Source organism: Salvia hispanica, chromosome 3 (assembly GCF_029641045.1).
Source record: "Salvia hispanica isolate PSC_SH4W2 chromosome 3, Shi_PSC_v1, whole genome shotgun sequence".
NCBI lineage: Eukaryota > Viridiplantae > Streptophyta > Magnoliopsida > Lamiales > Lamiaceae > Salvia > Salvia hispanica.
Genome location: NC_142694.1, coordinates 50,619,755 through 50,640,154, shown reverse-complemented (window position 1 = coordinate 50,640,154; position 20,400 = coordinate 50,619,755). Strand labels below are relative to the sequence as shown.

Sequence of the window (20,400 nt, the reverse complement as noted above, 5' to 3'; positions counted from 1 at the left end):
TGTGATCGAAGAGGGTTGTCGAGTTAAGTGGGAGAGCGGAAAGCGATCGGCCGGCGACGCGCAGACGAGGGTGGTCTCGTGCACGCCGCCGGCAAGACCGCCGGTCCCGGCAAACCCCACAAAAACGTGACCGATCAGTGGGAGCTTTGAAGCGATCATCCGGCGACGTACAACGACAGGAGAACTCAGAAAACAACTACGAGAGATACAATATTCACAACAGCACACACATCACGCAGCACGCAATACAACAGAGAGAGCTTTCAAATGGAAGATACGCCCATCAAAGTTCAGCCTTCAGCTCTAGTGCTGGTGGTTACACTCCAGCAAAGGTGACAGACTTAAATTGTACGTTGAATCCAGCCTCCACATGTAGTGGAGTACACCTACAAATAGGGTAGTCATCCATGCAATCTAACACACTATAAGTATTCTATGCATCATAAGATCTCTTTCTCTCAGCTTTGTTTTTGTTGTCATCATCCAGTTCGTCGGAGCTTTACTAGCGGCGCTGCTACTTCAGAAACGAAGTCGTATTATCTTTGGGGATGACACGCCAATCCTAGAGCACTATCGGGGCATATCTCGTCCTATGGAAAGTGGACTCTTCGACTTGGCTTATTCTTTAGTGTTTATAGTTTCTGATCTGTATTTCATTTCAATTTATTTACGTGTAGTTTCTCCATTCTTCATTTGGATTGTAATGTTTATATCTCTATACTCATGTTACACAACAATTTCTTTATAGTCTTTCAGAATACATAGTAGAGAGAATATAAATATATTGAACCGTTCGACATAGAGAACATAATCCGAGTTCATATTTTTAGATGATATAAGAACATTTATTTTATATTCAGTCTCTCATCAAATAGAAAATTACAAATGATATCTAGATTTATTTTCATAATAAATTGAATATTCTTTAGCTTAACAAATGATATCTAGATTTATTCTCATAAGAAATTGAATATTCTTTAGCTTAAATTTAATTTAATTAGACAAATAAAAAATATCTATACATATCAAATTAGTGTTAGTTATATGAATTATGGGGTGCGATCATATCATAACTCATATTTATATGATAACCTAATAACCCTATCATTTTATGTGTCAAAAGTATCATTTTTACTAAATATGATATTTATACACGATAAAATGATATTTTTTCAGCATGCATAAAATGATGCTTTTATTCCATAAAATGATATTTTTCGTCCATAAAATGAGGATTATTAGGTTATCACCATAAATATGGGTTATGTTATGATCATATCCCTATGAATTATATACCTACATTCAAATAATATTCATGTATTCAATTACTTAATAAACAAGAAGGAGAAACTCACTAATAAATGTTATTTACATCATTCGATGATCTCTGTAGATTGGATGGGCTCTTCTCCATCTATAGATGGCTTTATAATTGTGGCAAAAACTACATTATAGACAATAGTAAAAACAAATAGAAATGAAACAGCATATGCCCAAAATGATCCTGATATTTCTGAATTCTCTTCTATTCCCTCGAAACTCGGCGACCGGCTCATGTCCACAGCTGAGCTATGTCCACAAAAATTAGTTCAATTCACAAATATAAACATAACATGTATTCAAAATCTGCAACAATTAAGTGAAATAAAACCTGATTTAAGCTTGGAATTTGATTACACGTACATGTATTAGATTTATAGTAGTAATAGAAAGCATTACCATTTATCACTTTTTTTATGATAAATAAAAATGGTAAGAAAAGTAACCTCTAATCTTAGGGGTGGTAGGTTGTTTGGTAGAGAGAGATTGAAGCTGTTCATCAAGCTTCCTCAAAGCTTCGCGGGCCTTATCTTCATCCGTCTCAAATTCAGACTCCTTTTCCGCACCATTAATTCTTATACCTTTCTTTATGGTAAAATCTGATCTTTTTATGGATTTGGAGATTAAAGGATGATTGTGCAGAAAAGGAGAGCTATAATGAATAAGCATCTCTGCTTCAGGATATCAGATAGATAGATAGACGCCTTATCAGTTTTGTTGTTGTGTGTGTGTGTGTGTAAATTGAGGGAGTATTTTTTTATGGATTTGGAGATAGGTATTTTTTATTGATTTTTTTGGTTTTAAAAATTTATCCACCTCCATTGGGCTTAATAAGTCAAAGATAAAATCATATTGGGCCGCAAAAAGAGAGAATTTTGTGGGAAATAAAAAGACCTCATCTATTAGTGGAGGAAAAAAAAGAGAAACCAGTGAGACTCTTTAAAAAACAAAATTAAAAGTGATGGGGGAAAAATCCGTATATTATAAATCTATTTTATTTTTTTTTAAGAACTATCAGCCCCAAAAAAATAAGAACATTTAGAATCCCACATAAATTAATGCATAATTAGTAAAATAATAAAAAGATAGAAAGAAAAAGTAATAATAATATTGCTAGTGGAGAACGAGGCCCACTTTATTAGAGGGAAAGAAGTTAATAAAAACAGAAGTGAATATTTTTATGGGACATCCTGTAATGAAAAATGTTCTTATTTATTTTTATGAGACAGGAAGAGTATTATTTAGCAGCAAGAAAGTTACTCCATTCGTTCCTTATTAATAGAGACATTTCTTTTCTGCACAGAGTTTAAGAATAGTGTGTTAAATGATCGGTGAAAAAAGTAAGTGATAATAAAGTAAAAAAGGGAAATTACTTTTTGCTAAAAATAGAAATGACTCAATTAACTTGGAATTTCCATAAATAGAAAAATAACTCTATTAATATGGAACAGAAGAAGTACTTTAGAAGTACTTTCCTATGTAGCCCAATTGTTTCTTCTACCCTCTACTGCTAGGAGCAATCTGAAGTGTTGTTTCCTACCCCCTCTATCCCATTAATAATGAACCTTTTTCTTTTTTAAATAGTCCCATTAAAAATAAATATTTTCTAAAATCGAAGAAACTCTATCTCTACTTTTTCATCTTTCTTACTTTACTCTCTCATTGAGACTGCAAACAAAATTATGTAAATTCAATTTTAAGTGGCTCTCCAGTTCTGCCCGAAATTTATGAACAAAACAAGCAATTTGCAAAAATGGAAGTACCTAGTATTTTATCTCCAATAAATATCATCATGCTCATACATCACATACAAACAACCATAAGGTAACAAACAACATGGACTTGCAAATTAACCACCCTTCAACTACAAACGGGGAGGATGAAAGAAAGTCGGTATACTAATCCCTCATCTACAAATCAGCCCTTCCCACAAGTTATCTTCTCAACCAATACAGGAAAGGATCGGATTAAACAACATGATTCGCAGCCTGAAGCAGTAAATGTAGAATTCTCGAAACAATCTGCAGGCTGATACTCATCTGATCACAAAGTGGATACGCACACAATATCGCAAACTACATGTGGTTTCCTATCCTCTACCCATGCCATATACTCTTATTTACCGACTACAAGAAAGAATTCTTTGCTAGCATCAAGATGGAGTGACGTACAGCACAGGAACCAGCCCGGCCAGTTTCCCGTCTCTCCCTGGACGTTTCTTCTTGACCTGCTCAGCAACTTTGGAGTTAGCAAACTACACTAGCTGCTCAAAATCAAGAATCATGTGTACAAGCAGCCAATAGTGAAAAAATAATTCCGCTAACTTAGAATTCTTAGTTGATATTCAAAGATTTTCGAATTTCAACAATCAAATTTTCTTGGTATCCTAATTAGTTACACCATTGGACATCAGTAAAAATTTTATTTGTATGGCATGACTAGGAGATAATAAAGACGAAAACTAGTTTTGCTCCTGTAGAAGGCACTGGTTATGTTATTAACAGAGTCACGAACTAGGGTTTTTAGATTGCGCATTGTGTGGTTAGCCTGCACATTAATATATGATACAGTAACCATCTATAAGCGCTCTTGATGAAATGGAAAGAAATAAAACCATTAACCGCAGATTTAACCAGCACCCATGAAAGAAAGGATGAGAAGGATTTAGTAGTCAAATGCAAAATCTTGATATAGACAAGAGAAGCCATTTCCCATAAGTTGTGTGATCATCATGCTCGCAACTTTCAGGAAGTAACTTATGAAACACAGTGACATTAATAATAAAGTAACTATAGTAATTATAGCGATGCATATTAAAGTGCATTGTACTTACAGAATACCAGCCATCTACTTCATCCTCTATCTCTAAATCTTCACCAGCTGTAATGCTTAGCTGCAGGTATCAGAAAGCATGAGAATATACACATGTGATGATGTGAGAACTACAGCAGTAACATTCAAGCAGTTTTAATCCATATGAAGCACGACTTAGCTTCTGCAAGTGGGCAGCTGAAATGTTAATTTAACTCACCTCGTCGTCACCACCAGCTGTGAAGTCATAAAGTGCTGTCCCGAATTGTGGATTCCCTGAAGATGGTCGTCCATCACTAAAACTTTGTGACCCAGATCCAGACCCAGACCCAGCTAAGGGATTCTCAAATGACTCATATCTTCGATGATCAGGTGATGAATAAGGTGGAGGTTCTTCTCTTATCTGCAAAACTTATATATCAGGCTAGCTTTTTTATTTAACAATTATAATGTGGGAAAGAAGGAAGTTTAGGTATCTAACCGGGGAACCAGGACTTTCATATGCACCATATCTACTTGCACCTGGCTTTTCCTGCTTAGCAACTCAAAATTGTTTATTACTGTATTATGTATATAACCACTTTGGCTGGTAAACAAGGTGAAATTAAATTAACAAATTTTTGGCCAAGTAAAGATAGTATATGCCAGTTGGAGTTTTTAATTTAAAATTGGGCCGGGCATGGGTTAATTGGGTCGGTCTATTAGGGTTAATTGGCCGGTCTCTAGTTAATGGGCTGAATAGTCAAAATTCAAAAACAGAGGTAAAAAATCAAAATCAACGTTATGGCGCCATGCCCGTGGCACCCGCCACAAAAACACACTAAAAACCGACGTGGAGATGCTGTTTCCACTTTCCACCACCGAACGCCACGCCATAGCGCCATGGTGCCGCCATATCCGCTAATTAACAACATTGGTTGGATTCAGTTGAAGGAACATCTAGAACTATGATATTTATACTACTGGTATGAGCAGACTATATTGACAAGTTATACGGTCCAATTTGTAGATTTGAGTATATTGTGAATATAACTTGGTTGGGGACTTGGGGTTGATCTGATGTCTGACAAAAACTACTCATTCGATAAATATATCTTCCAAGAAAGCCTAAAATATCATTCAAGGACATGCACCAACTTATTTAGGCCAAAATCAGCTATGAGATGGTGATAAACAGAAGTTGATGAAAATGTGACATACCTTAGTAGATGCTTTTGAGCTGAATAATGATGGATAATTCATTCCTCCAAAGTGGGAGGATATGGATGTTTCAACAGATCCTACTGACTCTGGGGATGAAGAACCAGATGATCTTGCATCATATTCCTGCAGATCACACATATTTAATAAGTTGTCTACAGAGGAGATAGATATCAAAGGACCAGGAGAGATTCTAACCCCCGTTTCTGTCGTTTCCAATAGAGTCTTAGCCCACATATCATCGTAACTCATAGAAGGTCTGGAAATTATGTTCTCTTCTTCTACATCAGGGGCATCTGTACCAGCACCAGCAAGAAATTCATTGACCTGAAACACAGCATGTATAAAGTGAATCTCTCAGTCTCAGGTCAAAAAAACAAGAAAATTACAACAATCCATCAAAGAGGCAGAGAAAGCATGATTCAATAAGAATATTAACTAAATTGATAATTTTCCCAGCATCTACTTAACACTTTCCTTAACAACATCAGAGTAGTAGCATGACATATTAAGATAATCAACTACAATTTCCTATAATGGCTTAAAATAATGTTAAACCCTTCAATACAACATGAAAATGTGCAGGGGTGCTAAGAAGAAACAAAAAGTCTGATTTAAAAAATCGGAAAGAGTAATTCATCAGAAAGGGATGAGTAACCCTCAAAAAATACTGACATACCAACTGGCAATATCTTATAACAAACCAAAAATACAAAGAAAAACTGATATTATTTGTGATTTGAAACACACCGAGCAACACTACCTACCCGGCTATCCCCACGCCTCCTCTAAAGTTTCTTATTTATCCTCGAACATTCGTCCTTTCCTGTCTAGCCTTAGTAACCAACGGAGGGTTGGTACGATAATCTAACACAATGATTTACCCTTTTTGCATTTGCATCTAAGCTAACAAAATGAGACAGGATTGAATCCTTAACTGGATATGGCTATGGCATAAATCATGCCAAATCATTAACTGCCCAAACATATTTCCCATTAATTATGTGGCTATCCTAAATCCTCATCTTAAGAATCATATTTGTAGATAAAAGTAAACACATTAACAAAGGGCAACAACAAATGAGGTAGTGCCCAATTACTTCACTTGTTGCAGCCAAAGAGAAAAAAATTATTTATCCCAATATTTTTTTTTTTGGAAATAATAAACATTAATTCTTGGACATGCTCATTGATTCTTACCCTGTTCATAGCAGGTGCCCCATCATCAGCAAGATTTGCAGCCCAAAAATTAACAAGGTCATCATCAAGTGCATCTGGCAAAGCTGACTTTGTTTTGACCGTTTCATAGATAAGATCAGGAACCCTTGTCTTGGAAGTTTCATAAATAAGATCAGAAATCCCCGTGGCAACAGCAGGGTCATTGAGGCCCGTTGACGCACTTATATTGTGCCGAGTGCGATAGATATCAATGAGCTTAGCACTGTTTCATAATATCAAAATAAATAAAATAAACAGTTAGATTGATTCTAGTAACTGAGTTTTTGTTATCAACATCAGCAATGACCAGGAAAACAGTTAATTATTCTCAAGGACAATGGTCTATGTTTTCCCTTGGTCATACATTGTCCAAGAAATTACTAACTACAATGAAATTGCATATACTCAATATAACTTTGCAAACTAAAGACAGCTCTAAAAATCAACCCTTGTTATATACAATACCCCTTAAAAAGAACCGTCTAGGTTTTGTTTTCTTGATTAGAACAGCACTGAGCTTGGGCAGAAGAGACTCTTCCGATTGCTTATTAGTTGTTACTCCCTCCGTCCCTTAAAATAGACTACATTTGCCATTTTGGGATGTCTCAATTCTATTTAAGGAAACTTTTTTCTCTCCCCAGTCTCCACTAACTATACTTCAATCACTTTTTTCTTTCTAACTCTCGCTTACTTTACCAATTGTGTATTAAAACCCATTCCATTTCAAATGTTGTCTAGGGACGGAGGGAGTATTTCGTTTTGGTTATTAAAATTATTCTTCTGGAGTTCCCCTATTATTTGGTTGTTAGTTCTATATAACCCCTCTTTTCTGGAATTGAAGTCTCCATAAGTATTGCCATTCAGGTGACCATTAAAAACCAATAAGAGGTAAATCAGATGGGAAAAAAGTACCTTGTTGGGCCTAAAGGGAGATATTTTGCTCTTGGAACATAGCAAAAAAGTGAGACAAGATCTAGCAACCTCTCATGAGTCTCATACAGCTTCTTAAGTTCCTCATCCGTCCATTCTTTCTTTGCATTGTCATGATTGCGCATCTCCCTGAACATTCAAGGGCAAAAATAAATTAAGAAACACATTAAGACAGTTAAAACTCAGATAAAGTATTCCTTACTTTATGAGTTCATCTTGCGCACTATACATTTCATCAAGGACTTTAAGCATGGGACTTATTAAAGATCCAAGGCCCGTACCACTTGCTCCCTGATCTTCACCATTACTAGAATGCATGTCCGAAAACTGAGATTGCACACCACCCTGAGCCAAAGTATGCAAAAATTCATAGATCTGGAGCCTATAAGGCTCACCAGATCTGATTGCCATAGTTGTAAGAGCCTGAGCAGCAACAATGCGAATCTGCCGTGCACGCCCAGAAACCCATGTTAGCATTCCCTTTTTGGAGATTTTTCCATGCCGAAGATTAAAACTTCTATTAACAAATAAAATGTGGTGGAAAGGACAAATCGACCCAAAAATGGATATCATCGTTTTATAAATGCTCCAAACTTTCCTGTTCACCCTAAAAACTCACTGATGCTTTTCAAGACAAAAAAAATAGTAGCACAAAGCTGAAACAATAATCCCTGAAAAAACTTCAATCCTTTTGCTGAGACCTCCTAAATTAGCAAAGGCAGAAGGGAGATCAATTGAGACTGCACCAAACTTTTTTTAGAATTTACATCACAAACTGTATGAAGAAATCATCTACTTAAGATAGTAGAGACTTCAGATCCATTCGTGCAGAAGGCACACAAACTTAGGGCAAAAGAAACACAAGTCAGCTTTCTGTAATGTCCAATTAAATTTACAGAAACTGAAAGGAAGGTATCAGAAGGAAAGGGCTTGAAAGGGGAATTACAAGAAAATATTAGAGATGAATCCAAATCTACCTTCTAACATCCCATTCATTCTCAAGAAGCCAAGCATCCTCCTACTCCCTCAACGAGAATTCAACTTTTGCAATTCATGTATTTCAATATGATGACAGACATGAAATTTTACTTACAAAAAAAAAAAAGAATTGAAAACATTTGCAGTCAACCAAACAAAAGAAGCAATAGGTTTGTGAAGCCAAAAAGATATACGATAAAGTGAAAGATACAAATTTGAGGGAGATACATCTTTCCAAACCCTCTCTTTATTGACACCCCTAACAAGGACCTAACTAATTGGACTCTGAGTACACTATAGAAATGCATTTCCAAGGGCTTTTGAAGGTGGATCTGATAGCAATACCTGCATCCCACTTATTCAAGCACATGGAGGCTGGAAGGTGGGAAAGAAGACAACCAGATCATTTAAGCTGGGCATTTATTCTCACATAAAGAAGACAGCCAGATCATTCTATCACCATAATATAGGGCTATAATTATAAAATCTCATCAAATAGCAATCAGTGCATCCTAGCGTAACAATCTGTATCTAGCTCCAAAATACGTAAACCAAAAGTACAAGATCTTGCAAAAAATGTGTTCAAACTTCAAATATCGACCAGTTTTTCAAGTTGAATTAGGACATGGAGGAAAGCAAGGAACGCGATACAAACCTCCCAGCTGCCACTGAAAGCACACCTTTGAAGGCGAGTTAGAGCGCCAGCTAGTGTCGGATTACGGGAGCTTGCAGCAGCAACCATTTTATCTGCATCCAGCATCATCAATGCTGTACCAGGTGGGGTTGCTGACTCCCAAGCATATTCAGAGGCAGCGTAATTTGCATTTTCACCAAGGAACCAAACCTAGGTATGATTGAAATGTACCTTAGCATATGATAAAACTGCCAATTGGGAAACATAAATATGCAAAATGAGTATATATAACTCACTGCTGCTTGAACTAATCTTTGCAAAGCAAGTGCGGACTTAGGATCCGAGGCAGATACTCTATCAATTGAGGTAATTCCCGAAACTGAGCCAGGCTGAGGGGGTGGTAAGTCGAGAACTATTGTGACAGCTTCTAGGGCTGTGTGTTTTCCATCCGCTCCAGCTCCAACAAGACAAGTCTAGAAACATATACTGTTAGCAAAGATGTGAAAATAGAGCAATACGAAATCTGACTGGATCACCTAAACATACTTTCCAAAGTAGCTGAAGAACATCAGCATCTATCTTCCCTGGAACTTTAGTCGCAAATATTCTAGCAATTTCAAGAAGGGTGACTGCCATATCTGGTGTGGCCTGAAAAACACAAATACGGAGGTGGAAAATGTAACACATCACATATGCTTGAAAGATAAAAAATAAGCTTAAGTTGAGAATGTTTAAAAGCTTTCCATCATGCAGAACACGGGTAACTGTACATAATCAAGATCAGCAATCTATTTTTTGGGAGGCAAGAGTCAACAGATAAGTTGCACTAATTTCTCAACTGAGAGATGAAATATATGAAACTTATTAACTATAGCCACTTAAAAAGTGAAAATAATGTATAATCTAAAAAATCAAACTTTTCCCCACACATAAGAATTTAAGATCAAAGTGTGTATGTTTCACTGTTTTGTTTTGGGAAGGGGGGATCAAAATTCATAGACCCAAATGAAAGAGAGGAAAATGTCTAGAAAGATTAAATATAGCCTCCTTCCATCTTTAGTACCTTAAAACGAGCATGCAATGTGAGCAATATATCGTTTAACAAAGTTGCTGGCCAAGACGGATCTGAGAGCTCAGAAGCGATTATAGATTCCAGTTCATCAAAAGATTCATATGGACTTTGCATCCATATCAGAGCTTTAATCACCATTGCACGCACATAAACACATTCACACGCAACAGTTGTTCGCACGACCTCCATTAGTGAAGCCAACAAACTTGCAATTGTATCCTTCGAACCAATCCCATTAGAAACTGAGGGAGCTTTGCGACCTAGCAGCAATAGCAGAATAGAAAAACAGAATCTTTTACCAGGGCAGATTGGAAGTCATAAGGCAAAGTAATCTGGCCATAAAGAGTAGAAAAGGCTGAATTTATATATATATGGGGTGTGATCAATTGCTAACTTTCTTAAGTTGCTAACTTGCTAACTCATCAACGCAGTGTATTAAAAATGTCAACACATAATTTTGTTGAACTTCAATATAATGTGCTGATATTATGTGTTGACATTTTGATGTAACCGTATTGACATTTTTAATACACTATATTGATGAGTTAGCATAGTTAGCAATTTAAATAGTTAGCAATATAACGCACCCCTATATATATATGTATGTATACACACAAGAATCCACGCATAACTTTCATAGTGTCTCTAAAATGACTGATGCTTAGAACTGAATAAATAAGTTATTCAATACATTTGAAGTGTAGCAGATTCCAATCAGGAAAGTAGGGCAGTTCTTTAAAAAGCAGACCGACGTCATGGAACAACAACTATTTGATGTGAGGACCATTCAATGTTCAACAAAGAATTAACTTGGTTTCTACTTAATTTTCTGTGGGAGTAATATGAACTCTAGACTGACCAATGAGAGAGAAGGGTATAATTATACTAATATCCGCACTTTATTTCCTATAAATTATTATTTGTAGATAACTCAGAACCACCACTTCCTCTGTGGCACCTTCTGAACCATTTCCTTCAACGTCTCAACATAATGCAACATCCTTAGACCTAATGAGCAGTCATCCCCTTAGCTCATTCAATAACCCCCGACCCATAAGACATGCAATTGTTGAGACACTCGATCATAAACAAACAGTATATTATCTCACAATAATGAAGAATGCATTTGCCAAACCCTCTCCACAGAATGATTATCTTCTTTGCACACCACCAGATTTAAAATCAGTAAGCAATAAACCAAAGTGGAGTAACCTCTTTCACAGTATTCAAGAGCCGAAACTATGAAGTTTAATTTTATTAAACATGTTATCAAATGAAACAAAAATAACTATAACAATATCCCACATCGGTGTGTAAGAGAGAAATGAAACCACTATATCACCAATTGGTTTTAGAATGGAACCCTATGCATTTCTATCTATAAACAAACTATACATACTTATGAACCTACTGCATACAACTTAATTCACCATATGGAAAAAGAACAAATGCTAAAAAAGTCGGAAAGCAGAAATGGAAATATCTACGGACACTCATCTGGGATACAATTACATCATAAATTCATCAAGACATACATATCCATTATAGTTTGAAAATAAATACCACATGTTCCTGAGAAGGTAGAGGACCAGTTTAAGGCATAAACATCTGGGTTTAAATAATCCTTGCTTACCCAAACATAACCGAAAGAACTCATCACCATTTCTTATTTTACTGTTTCATCCTATGGCTATGATAACCAGCTCGAATAATTTTGAGAAGACATGATGGACATTATAACCGGGAAATGCAGGTAATACATGAACTACCTTCAGATGGTGCAGTTGGATTTATATCTGGATCATATGAGTCATTGTTGTCAGAGAAAGTATTAACTTCTGCTCCTTCATCTATATCCTGCAGCCCTAATGCGAAAGCAGCAGCACGACTTTTTCCCATTTCCTGGACAACTCTGCTTGCTGCATGCAATACAGGCCGAGAGAAACTCCGGAAAGAACTTTCCAATCTGTAAATAAAAGCAAAAGCACCATCTAATGTTTGAATCAGACATAGATATATAATGATGAATAAGAAAAAATTATGTAGACACATTGCCACATTGAGCAAGTAAATGCCAAATAGAATAAAAAAGAGGACTATGACCTCCGCATGACAAGTTTGATCAGTGGTTGAGGACGCCTAGTCTTTGCAGATTTATCTTTGGTGGCCTTCGATGGAGCAGCATCTTTTTCATCAGAAGTCGAGTCTCTCATAGAAGGTGTATCTGGAAGTTTGAGAATTTCTCTACTTAATCGATACCATCCGGCAGCTCTTTCTTCAGTCCTGTATTGATTTTTTAAAGGAATTTAACTACATCGAGGGAAACTAAGAAATATGCATGTATCAGCTATATGTACAAAAGTCACTCATTAGAAGTTCAAAAAAAAAAAATGGAAGACAAATACTCAAAAACTGCAATTGTACTCATGGGTACCTTTCTGAGTTATCAAATTTACCCAGGATACAAAGTATAGCCTCAAAACAAACTCTTTCACTGGGATCCAAGAGAAGTTGGTAGAGTACAGAATTAAACTGAGACTTGATGTCTGGACGTTCTGCACTCACAAATTTTATTTCATCTCAATATTATCCAAGATTACAGTTCAGGATTAAAACTGCAGTGTGAAGGTAAAATTTAGATATTTTCAAAAACATGTACCATCCAGAACTCGAGCTCTGGCCACCGTATGACACAACTTAGCAAGTGCAACTCTAGCAAGAACGTCATGCAAATGAAGTACATCCTGCAAAGCCCCTGATTTATAGAAACTCTGATGAAGATAATGGTAAAAGAATTCAAGGATGATTTTCACACAATCTAAGGGAACAGAAGCTTTTAAACATCAGTCATACCCCCAGGTTGGACATGCTTTCCTGCAAATACCACAAAATATGAAAATTAGAGATAATTTGAAATCTTGAATTCAAATTCATGAATACAATATCATCCTAGCAACAAAGGTAGGTCTACAGCTGGCAATAAGATATCAAAAGTTTCATCCACATTTTTGTGCTGGCAGTTGTGTTAAGAACTTGACACAATTATCCCTCTCAAATTTATCTTGGTTAAAAAAGCAGCCCTTTATCTCCATAATTCTAATTTCACAACTCATGGTCAACACCCCAAGCTTTGAAAACCTAAGAGGCCATCATGCCACAGGGCTTTCCCTAATTCATTAGATATAATTTAAGAAGTCGGTTTGGAAGTAAGTCGTCTTTTGCTTTCTCTTAATAGATATTGGAAATATCTCCCCAGTCACCGCATATGCTGAAAGAGGAACAATATATGCTGGAAGAGGAAAATATTTGCTTTTGAACTTAGAATCTATGACCCCATAAATAGCAGAGCATTTGGAGGCCTTCAGAATCCTTAAGAAAAAATAAAAGTGCGTTGACAATTTGACATGGGTTTTATCCAGCATTCAGTTTCAAATGGTTTTGCTTACATAATATATTCTGTGAAATGGGCTCTTGCAGTATTTCATACAATTCTTAAGAATTAGAAGAACAAGAGAGCAGTTAGCAGAAAAAATATGCATATTGAGAAACTCTAATACATACGAAACAATGAGTTCTACTACGGGTACGTGCAAAATGCCCTCGCATGAATATCTTATCACCTAGTAAACACCATTTGATATCCATGTCTACGAACAAAATTTGAAACAAAACTGTGAATAACTTCAAAGTGTTACATTACCTAATGCCATTGCAACTGCGTAAGGATCTTTCGAAGCTAATTCAGATAGAATTTCCAAGGAATGTCTGACTGCTACTGGATCAGAGAACAAAACACTGCAATGTCATTCAAATTAGGGTCTTAGATGATATAAAAATGAATACTAGTGGCATAGAATGATTATAATATGACACCGTGTTCTGAAAGACCTAAATGTAAAAGCTGTAAGATCCAAACACAATCACTAGATATGGTTGATAGATGAGCACAACAACCATCATGTTATAATTGGAATATTTCTTGTGGTTCAAAGGGCCAATTAGCTTTAAAAAGTTCAAAATAAAATATTTATGAGTTTAGCAGCATAAAAGACCATCTTCTACCCCTTGAGCCTTGTACAAATTCACAAAGGGCTCCCCTCAGTCCTCACTTCCAAATCTTTTATTTACAGTTTACCATCTAAACCCTTCAAATAAAGTTGCAGAGATATAAACCAAATTAGTAGAAAATCTAACTTCAAATACAAAACAATTACATCCACAGGATGTAACATGTCAGAAAGAACTTGGTAATATAAATAAAGTAATTGGATGCAGCAACTAACACATATCTTAGAGAGTACTACGAGTGCATTTATAAGTTACAAAATACTCCTTCTGTCCCATTAGAAATGAAACGTTTTCCTTTTTGGGTTGTCCCATTAAAAATGAAACATTTCCTAAAATAGAAACAACACTATCTCTACTTTTTCCTCTCTCTTACTTTCCTCTCTCTTCATTAACTCACAAAATAACACTGCATAAAATCTCTTACCGGATTCCAAATGATTCATATTTATTGGGATGGAGGGTGTATTAAAAGGCTAAGAGGGTCCAAAAAGGTGTCTCGTACTCAACCTTTAATATAGAAAATTATAATACAAAACAGATACAACATAGATACTGAAGATGGAAGATAGTTTCATTAACCTGAATCAGGGATTCAGGATTAAGATTAAATATAGAACCAACCAAATCTACCAGACTAGTACTAAAGACCATTGAACTCTAGACATCCTCAGTATGTAAAGCATCAATGAAAGACAGTAAGCTAACCCTTGTACAGCACGGTGAAGAAATGCAGGATTTCCTGGATCCAGAGGGAGTCTTCTCAAAGCACTTATGGCTGCATATTGTAGATTGCTTCGGATGACCGACTGATGAATTGCCATCCAAAAGAACGATGAGAGTGGTTAATGTACTTAGTTAAAACAGTCCCAAAAACACAGAAAAGCTTAATACATTAGTTTTGGTGAGATGCAAGCCGCTGATAAAGATGAAGTTTAAGATCCAGTGATAAACCACCCAAAGTTCCTTAAACTAAACATACATTTAATAAAAAATGGAACAACTAATGCAAAGGATGGAATGGATGCACTAAAAGTTTAGGAAATCCATAAAACAATTAAACTAAAAACCTTAAGGACTAGTGAATTCTTATAACCAGCTAGTGACATCCTGGTGGATAGATGATAAAAATGATAATAATATAATTACAACTAACATTGAACAACAACGTAGGGTGTAGGAGTATGAAATATCCTTAAAAAGTCATTTATTAGTTCATTTTTACCATCTTTCAAGGCAGAAATATATCTATAATTTAACATTGCATACAGCTGAGGCAGAGACAATAAGTTATGACTGGTTTGGATGCATATAATAACTCAAATTAAGAATATCCAAGTATATCACAGTAAAAGATGGAGATTAGCCCTATGATTGGTAGCCAAATGGATGTAAATTAATAGTCCGAGGCAACTAGAAGTCAAATTCATGCAGCCCTAAGATGACAAAACAGTATCCCAGCCTCAGCGACGGATGTAACACTAAAGATACGTCTAAGGCATAATCAGAAGGTGCACCAAGCAGGAGAAGACGTCAAGAGAAACATTCTCATTACCTCCTTATCACCTCCCTTTAATCCGAAAATTCCCTTCTTTCGCTTCTGAGGTTCACCAACCTGGCAATCAAAAACTTCTATTTGAGTATTCAGAGTTAGTTGTACAGTTCTCTTTTTTCATTTAAGAGATAGGTAGAAAGTTATAACTAAACAAACCTTTTCTAGAATGCTGAACACAATTTCATACAACTTGGATAGGATTTCTGAGTTGCTTGAAGGAGCATAAGTAAGAGCCTTCAGCGCTTGCAGCCTACGTGGATGAACTACAAGAGAAATTAAAGAAATAAATAGCAGATCTTCAGTTTAAGATATTACAGAACTTTGTTTGAGATTTCAGAAACAAGAATAGCTACATTTAGACAGCATTTTTTCACAAATTGGTGAATTACAACTAACACACACAAGAACCTTTAAGATCATGTGAAACTTGAAGATTAAAAAATTCAATTCATAAATAAAAAAAATTTACATCCACCCCCAACCCTATGCAAGCTAGAGGTCCCAGAAGACCAGACCAAAGGGAATTCTCATTCAGAAATGTACTCCAAAAATCCAAACCTGTAAAGAATTTAAACCTTGACCCTAAACTCTATTTATAATTTAACTTGTAATATTTTTTCACTATCAATAGACAAAAAACAAATTCAAGAAAAGGTAAGTATAAACGAGATAGATAATGAGTTGTTAAAATATGTGAGAAAGTGTCATTACTCACATTCAACTTCTTCATTTAAAGCTTCAGAAGTTAATCGCTCAACTACGCGGGGAACAACATCAGCTCTCGTCACACCACCAACTGCATCAATGTCAGCCAGAGCATCCCAATTTGGTGTAGGTATCCCACCACCAGGGCTTAAACCTTGTGAACCAGAATCTGATAGAATTCTTGCCAGGTAGTAATAAACATACCGCAGTACAGTCTTATCTTCACACTGCTGGTCAAGCTAGAGTTTGGAATAAACAAAAGGATAAGTCACTTCTCATTCATAGAAAACAAAGATTGACCAGTTTAAGAAACTTAGTGAAAGTAACTTGAATACTGAGTAAAGTGCATCACATCACAACATAAACGTATGGCCATGGTTTATTCTGGAAGACTCTTGACTCATGACATAGATGAATGCTCGAATGTATAACAAGAATGTTTAGAGCTAAATCTTTAGCTTCTTTTCTAATAGTGTTATTGATTGGGACCATTAAGACCATTCTTATCTTATTATTTTATTTCACTTGGACAGTGGACACCCATCCAAGAAATTTTGGATATTCGAATCTTTTAAACATAAACCAACCATCGTAAATCCCTTTAGACAAGCAACATTGAATGAAACTTTCAGTTTGATCTTAGAACCTGACTACCCCTTTCCGTTGACTGAAAAACAGATGAAAACACTAAAGGATCATAAGTTGTACCCCAGTTTCCTTATTTGCATACTGTCATTTTCAAATATTGCTTAGGGAAACAAACACAGTACCAGAAAACTATGGATATGCAGTCAACATCATGAAAAATGCACTGGATGACTAACAAAAAGAGAATTTTAGTTCATACACAAAATAATGCTCCCTCCATCTCCTAAAAGTAGGGACTTTTGGGACGGCACCGGTTTTAATGGGAAATTGGTAATGTACGAGAGGAAAAGAGAAAAGTACTTGAAGTAGTGTTAGTGGTCAGTGGGACCCGCCTTATTACTAGTGTAATGTGTGGTGAAAAGGTTTCCAAAAATAGAAAGTGGACTAATTTTGTGGGACAGACTAAAATGGCAAAAGGAGATTATTTTTGGGTATGGAGGGAGTAAGTAAAGCATTTGTTATAACCACAAATTTAAGTTTCAATTGCTCTTGTTTTTGCTTCTTGAGCTTAAAAAGCTCCATTCTTTTCATCACTACAACAGCAAATCATGTCAATTTTATTGATATTTTTCTAGGGAATTACTGATATTTTTCCCACTGATAGCAGATCTTGTGAATTTTATTTTGCTTACAATTTCTGCATAAACACATGGGTTTATCTCTTTGTTCAAACAGTTAGTAAAATGGAATCAGTAAAGCATTTCAGGGCATGATGAATACATCCTTAAAAGTAAAGAGATTTAATGGTTAAAATTAAAATAACTACTATATAACACAGTTGATTATAATGGAAACTTTGGATCAGACTCAAGAGGCACACCCCTCTCGTGACTCATCAAACTCTTACTATTATACCACTACCAAGCAACTTAAACATCATCCCCTGTGAGATTGCTTCAACCAGCACCATCATCCGCATTTCCTGAGCATCTACAAATTCCCATCGGTAACCACTGATAAGCTTCTGTTCCCACAGCGCCTGCTCTTCTAGCTGATTTCTACATTGCCTTTAATAACTTTGGGTTACAATTATCATATAGGTTTAAAAGCCAGTTTCCTCATTTCATTTTGGTTAGTAGGGCGCTGTATTTGAGAAGGATTCATTGTTAATATAAATCAGCTATATTCACATTATTCAAGTTCATTACCATTTTTATGGTTGTTGCTTGTCTTAGTTAGATCTCTTCTTGTCTAGTTATGATGGTTTGTTCAGTGTTAGTGGATGTACTCTTCAGTAGTTAATTATCTAGGTGTATGCGATAGAAACTAATTTTGTGATACCATATCATAGCACAAGATCAAAGTAAAATTCTTACACAACAAACTAACTAACTTGGTAAAGGAACTTTGGGAAGCTCAACTTGATAGCAAAGTCTAATCAAATAGCAAACACTAAGCTCTAGGTTTTTCTCCACACAAGCATCTGGTTCTTATAGAAAAATCGTACCATTAAAAGTGACGGTGCCAAAGACGGGTCCACAGAGTTGTAGACAGCAAGCTTTGGAAATACATGGTGCACCAATTGCCTCTGTGAGCTTTTCTACAAATATACACCAAGAACATGGAAATCAAGAGATGAACTTATCTAACACCATCAAGGCCTAGCATAAATATATAGAGAATAAAAGCAAACAAAATAATAATACTTGATCTGACGAGGCTGCTAGCTCGTGAATACTCCTTGCAAGTTGGGCATAAGACACTGGCTGTTACAACCAGATAAAAGCATCAGCACCTAAAAAGTTGTACCATTATGAAAAAACAACGACTATGTAACAGCTTATGCAATTTCATATGATCATAGCAGAGTTCAAATTCATCATGGAGAGAAATTGAGTAATGCAGTTATAATTCAAGGTAGATCACTAAGCTGTTTACGATTCATGAAAAAAAGAGCTCAGGCGAATCAAATCCAATCTCATATCACAACATATCTCAAAATCAAGTGGGGTGGAAATACAAAAATTAAAAATCAAGACCTTCTTCTTTTGCCTTTGGGGCATAATATTGGCGCGAACTGGATTGAAAGCAGCCTTGGCAGCAGAGATGGTATCACTCTGGATCTGCATCAGAGTCCCCTTCTTCGACTTCCGTTCCGCCACCACCGGCGGGCCAACTGAGGCCGCGGAATCAATTGGCGGCGGCGCCGTGGTCGACGCCGCAGGTGTGGGCTTCGACGAGGAACCGTCCGAGGTTATGAGATCCATGAGCGTGGTACCCGATGACTCCTGCAAAAATTGAAAACGAACAATTAAACAGGATTGGTGAAAATTGGAACGGCAAATCTAAATTTGGAAGTAGATAATTGAGCGAGGAAAAAGGGAAAGGAGATCTTTGAGACCAACCGCCATGGACAAATCTCGGCGAAATAGCAGGAAGAAGCGGTCGACTTGTTTGTGTAGTGATCGGAGCTTTCTTTTTTCAACTTTTAGAGTTAAAATATGGCAACAAATCTGAAATTAAAATTGAAAGGACTTTTTTCATTTTTAAAAAAATTTAATCAAAATGACATAATAGTGTCTTACCTGCAGAACATTGTATCTCTATAATATTTCAAATTAATATAGTACTATCAAATGTAGAAATTTAAAAAGTCATAAGGGTCATTTCAATAATCTCTGATAAGATTGTACACTGTGGGAGTGTTCAGTTTGCATTAGTGTGTCTCGTATTAAATATATAATATGTTTGGTTCATGAGATTCAATCTCAGAATTCAATTTTAGATGGATAATCATGGGTTGATTAGTCATGGCTAATCCCTTAGGGCTAAAATAATTCCACAACTCAATCCTTGTAGCAAAAGGTGATGCGGTCACCCTGGCCGCCCCCACACCCCGGCCCGACAGTTTGTGAGGGGGTTCAATCAGGGTACACAGCGGCCCGTTAGAGAGGAGGCAATATCTGCTCCCCCGGAACCAACTGCGCTAAACCCCTGCGGGCAAAACTAAAGTATGGGTAAACAATATTTATAGTCGCACAGGCTCACCCCCTAAGGGGCCCCTTACTCCAGAAATCCTAATCGGTATAGGCCCACTAAGGAGCCCGTGTCGTAGGATTTTTTTGGGAGCCATGTTTCGACTATCGCGGGACACACACACGCACACTCCCCAAGACTCTCCTCCGGCATGTTCTATGATGGGCCCGGAGGCCCGAAAACCCATGCACGAAGGCATGAATCCGGGCCAAGGCCCGTTAAGGCACCAGGCCCGGAGGCCCGATGCGACGCCGAAGGGCCCGGAGGCCCGACGGGGAGCACGTGCAC

General features: G+C 36.5%; 2 protein-coding genes across 3 annotated transcripts; both read right to left on the bottom strand.

The window, feature by feature from the left end:
- Window positions 1-1,301: 1,301 nt before the first annotated feature.
- Window positions 1,302-2,071, bottom strand: LOC125197950 (uncharacterized). Its single transcript, XM_048096443.2, has 2 exons — window positions 1,767-2,071; window positions 1,302-1,564 (listed from the first exon to the last, which is right to left on the bottom strand). The coding sequence occupies exons 1-2, from the start codon at window positions 1,987-1,989 to the stop codon at window positions 1,374-1,376; spliced, it is 414 nt and encodes a 137-aa protein (XP_047952400.1). The 5' UTR covers window positions 1,990-2,071; the 3' UTR covers window positions 1,302-1,373.
- Window positions 2,072-3,064: 993 nt separating this feature from the next.
- Window positions 3,065-19,622, bottom strand: LOC125213496 (uncharacterized). Of its 2 annotated transcripts, none has more exons than XM_048114077.1 (27): window positions 19,482-19,622; window positions 19,116-19,364; window positions 18,783-18,842; window positions 18,584-18,676; window positions 16,499-16,727; window positions 15,940-16,046; window positions 15,784-15,843; window positions 14,937-15,037; window positions 13,864-13,958; window positions 13,017-13,037; window positions 12,823-12,918; window positions 12,598-12,718; window positions 12,267-12,446; window positions 11,933-12,129; window positions 10,155-10,423; window positions 9,638-9,739; window positions 9,388-9,564; window positions 9,113-9,301; window positions 7,682-7,923; window positions 7,462-7,608; window positions 6,532-6,772; window positions 5,530-5,658; window positions 5,332-5,457; window positions 4,613-4,666; window positions 4,352-4,534; window positions 4,154-4,213; window positions 3,065-3,547 (listed from the first exon to the last, which is right to left on the bottom strand). In XM_048114077.1, exons 1-27 carry the CDS (start codon window positions 19,485-19,487, stop codon window positions 3,473-3,475), a joined length of 3,609 nt encoding a protein of 1,202 aa, XP_047970034.1. In that variant the 5' UTR covers window positions 19,488-19,622; the 3' UTR covers window positions 3,065-3,472. The 2 variants fall into 2 exon arrangements, with proteins under 2 accessions (XP_047970034.1, XP_047970035.1); XM_048114078.1 differs by having other exon boundaries at window positions 4,613-4,663.
- Window positions 19,623-20,400: the final 778 nt, after the last annotated feature.

Excerpts from the sequence above, each read along its gene's own strand:
- LOC125197950 (XM_048096443.2), bottom strand. The coding sequence starts at position 1,989 with ATGCTTATTCATTATAGCTCTCCTTTTCTGCACAATCATCCTTTAATC. Across the intron at positions 1,565-1,766 it reads TACCACCCCTAAGATTAGAG|CTGTGGACATGAGCCGGTCG; the intron begins GTTACTTTTCTT and ends GACATAGCTCAG.
- LOC125213496 (XM_048114077.1), bottom strand. Across the intron at positions 16,728-18,583 it reads TGGCACCGTCACTTTTAATG|CTTGACCAGCAGTGTGAAGA; the intron begins GTACGATTTTTC and ends TCCAAACTCTAG. Across the intron at positions 12,919-13,016 it reads AAAGCATGTCCAACCTGGGG|GGGCTTTGCAGGATGTACTT; the intron begins GTATGACTGATG and ends TCTATAAATCAG.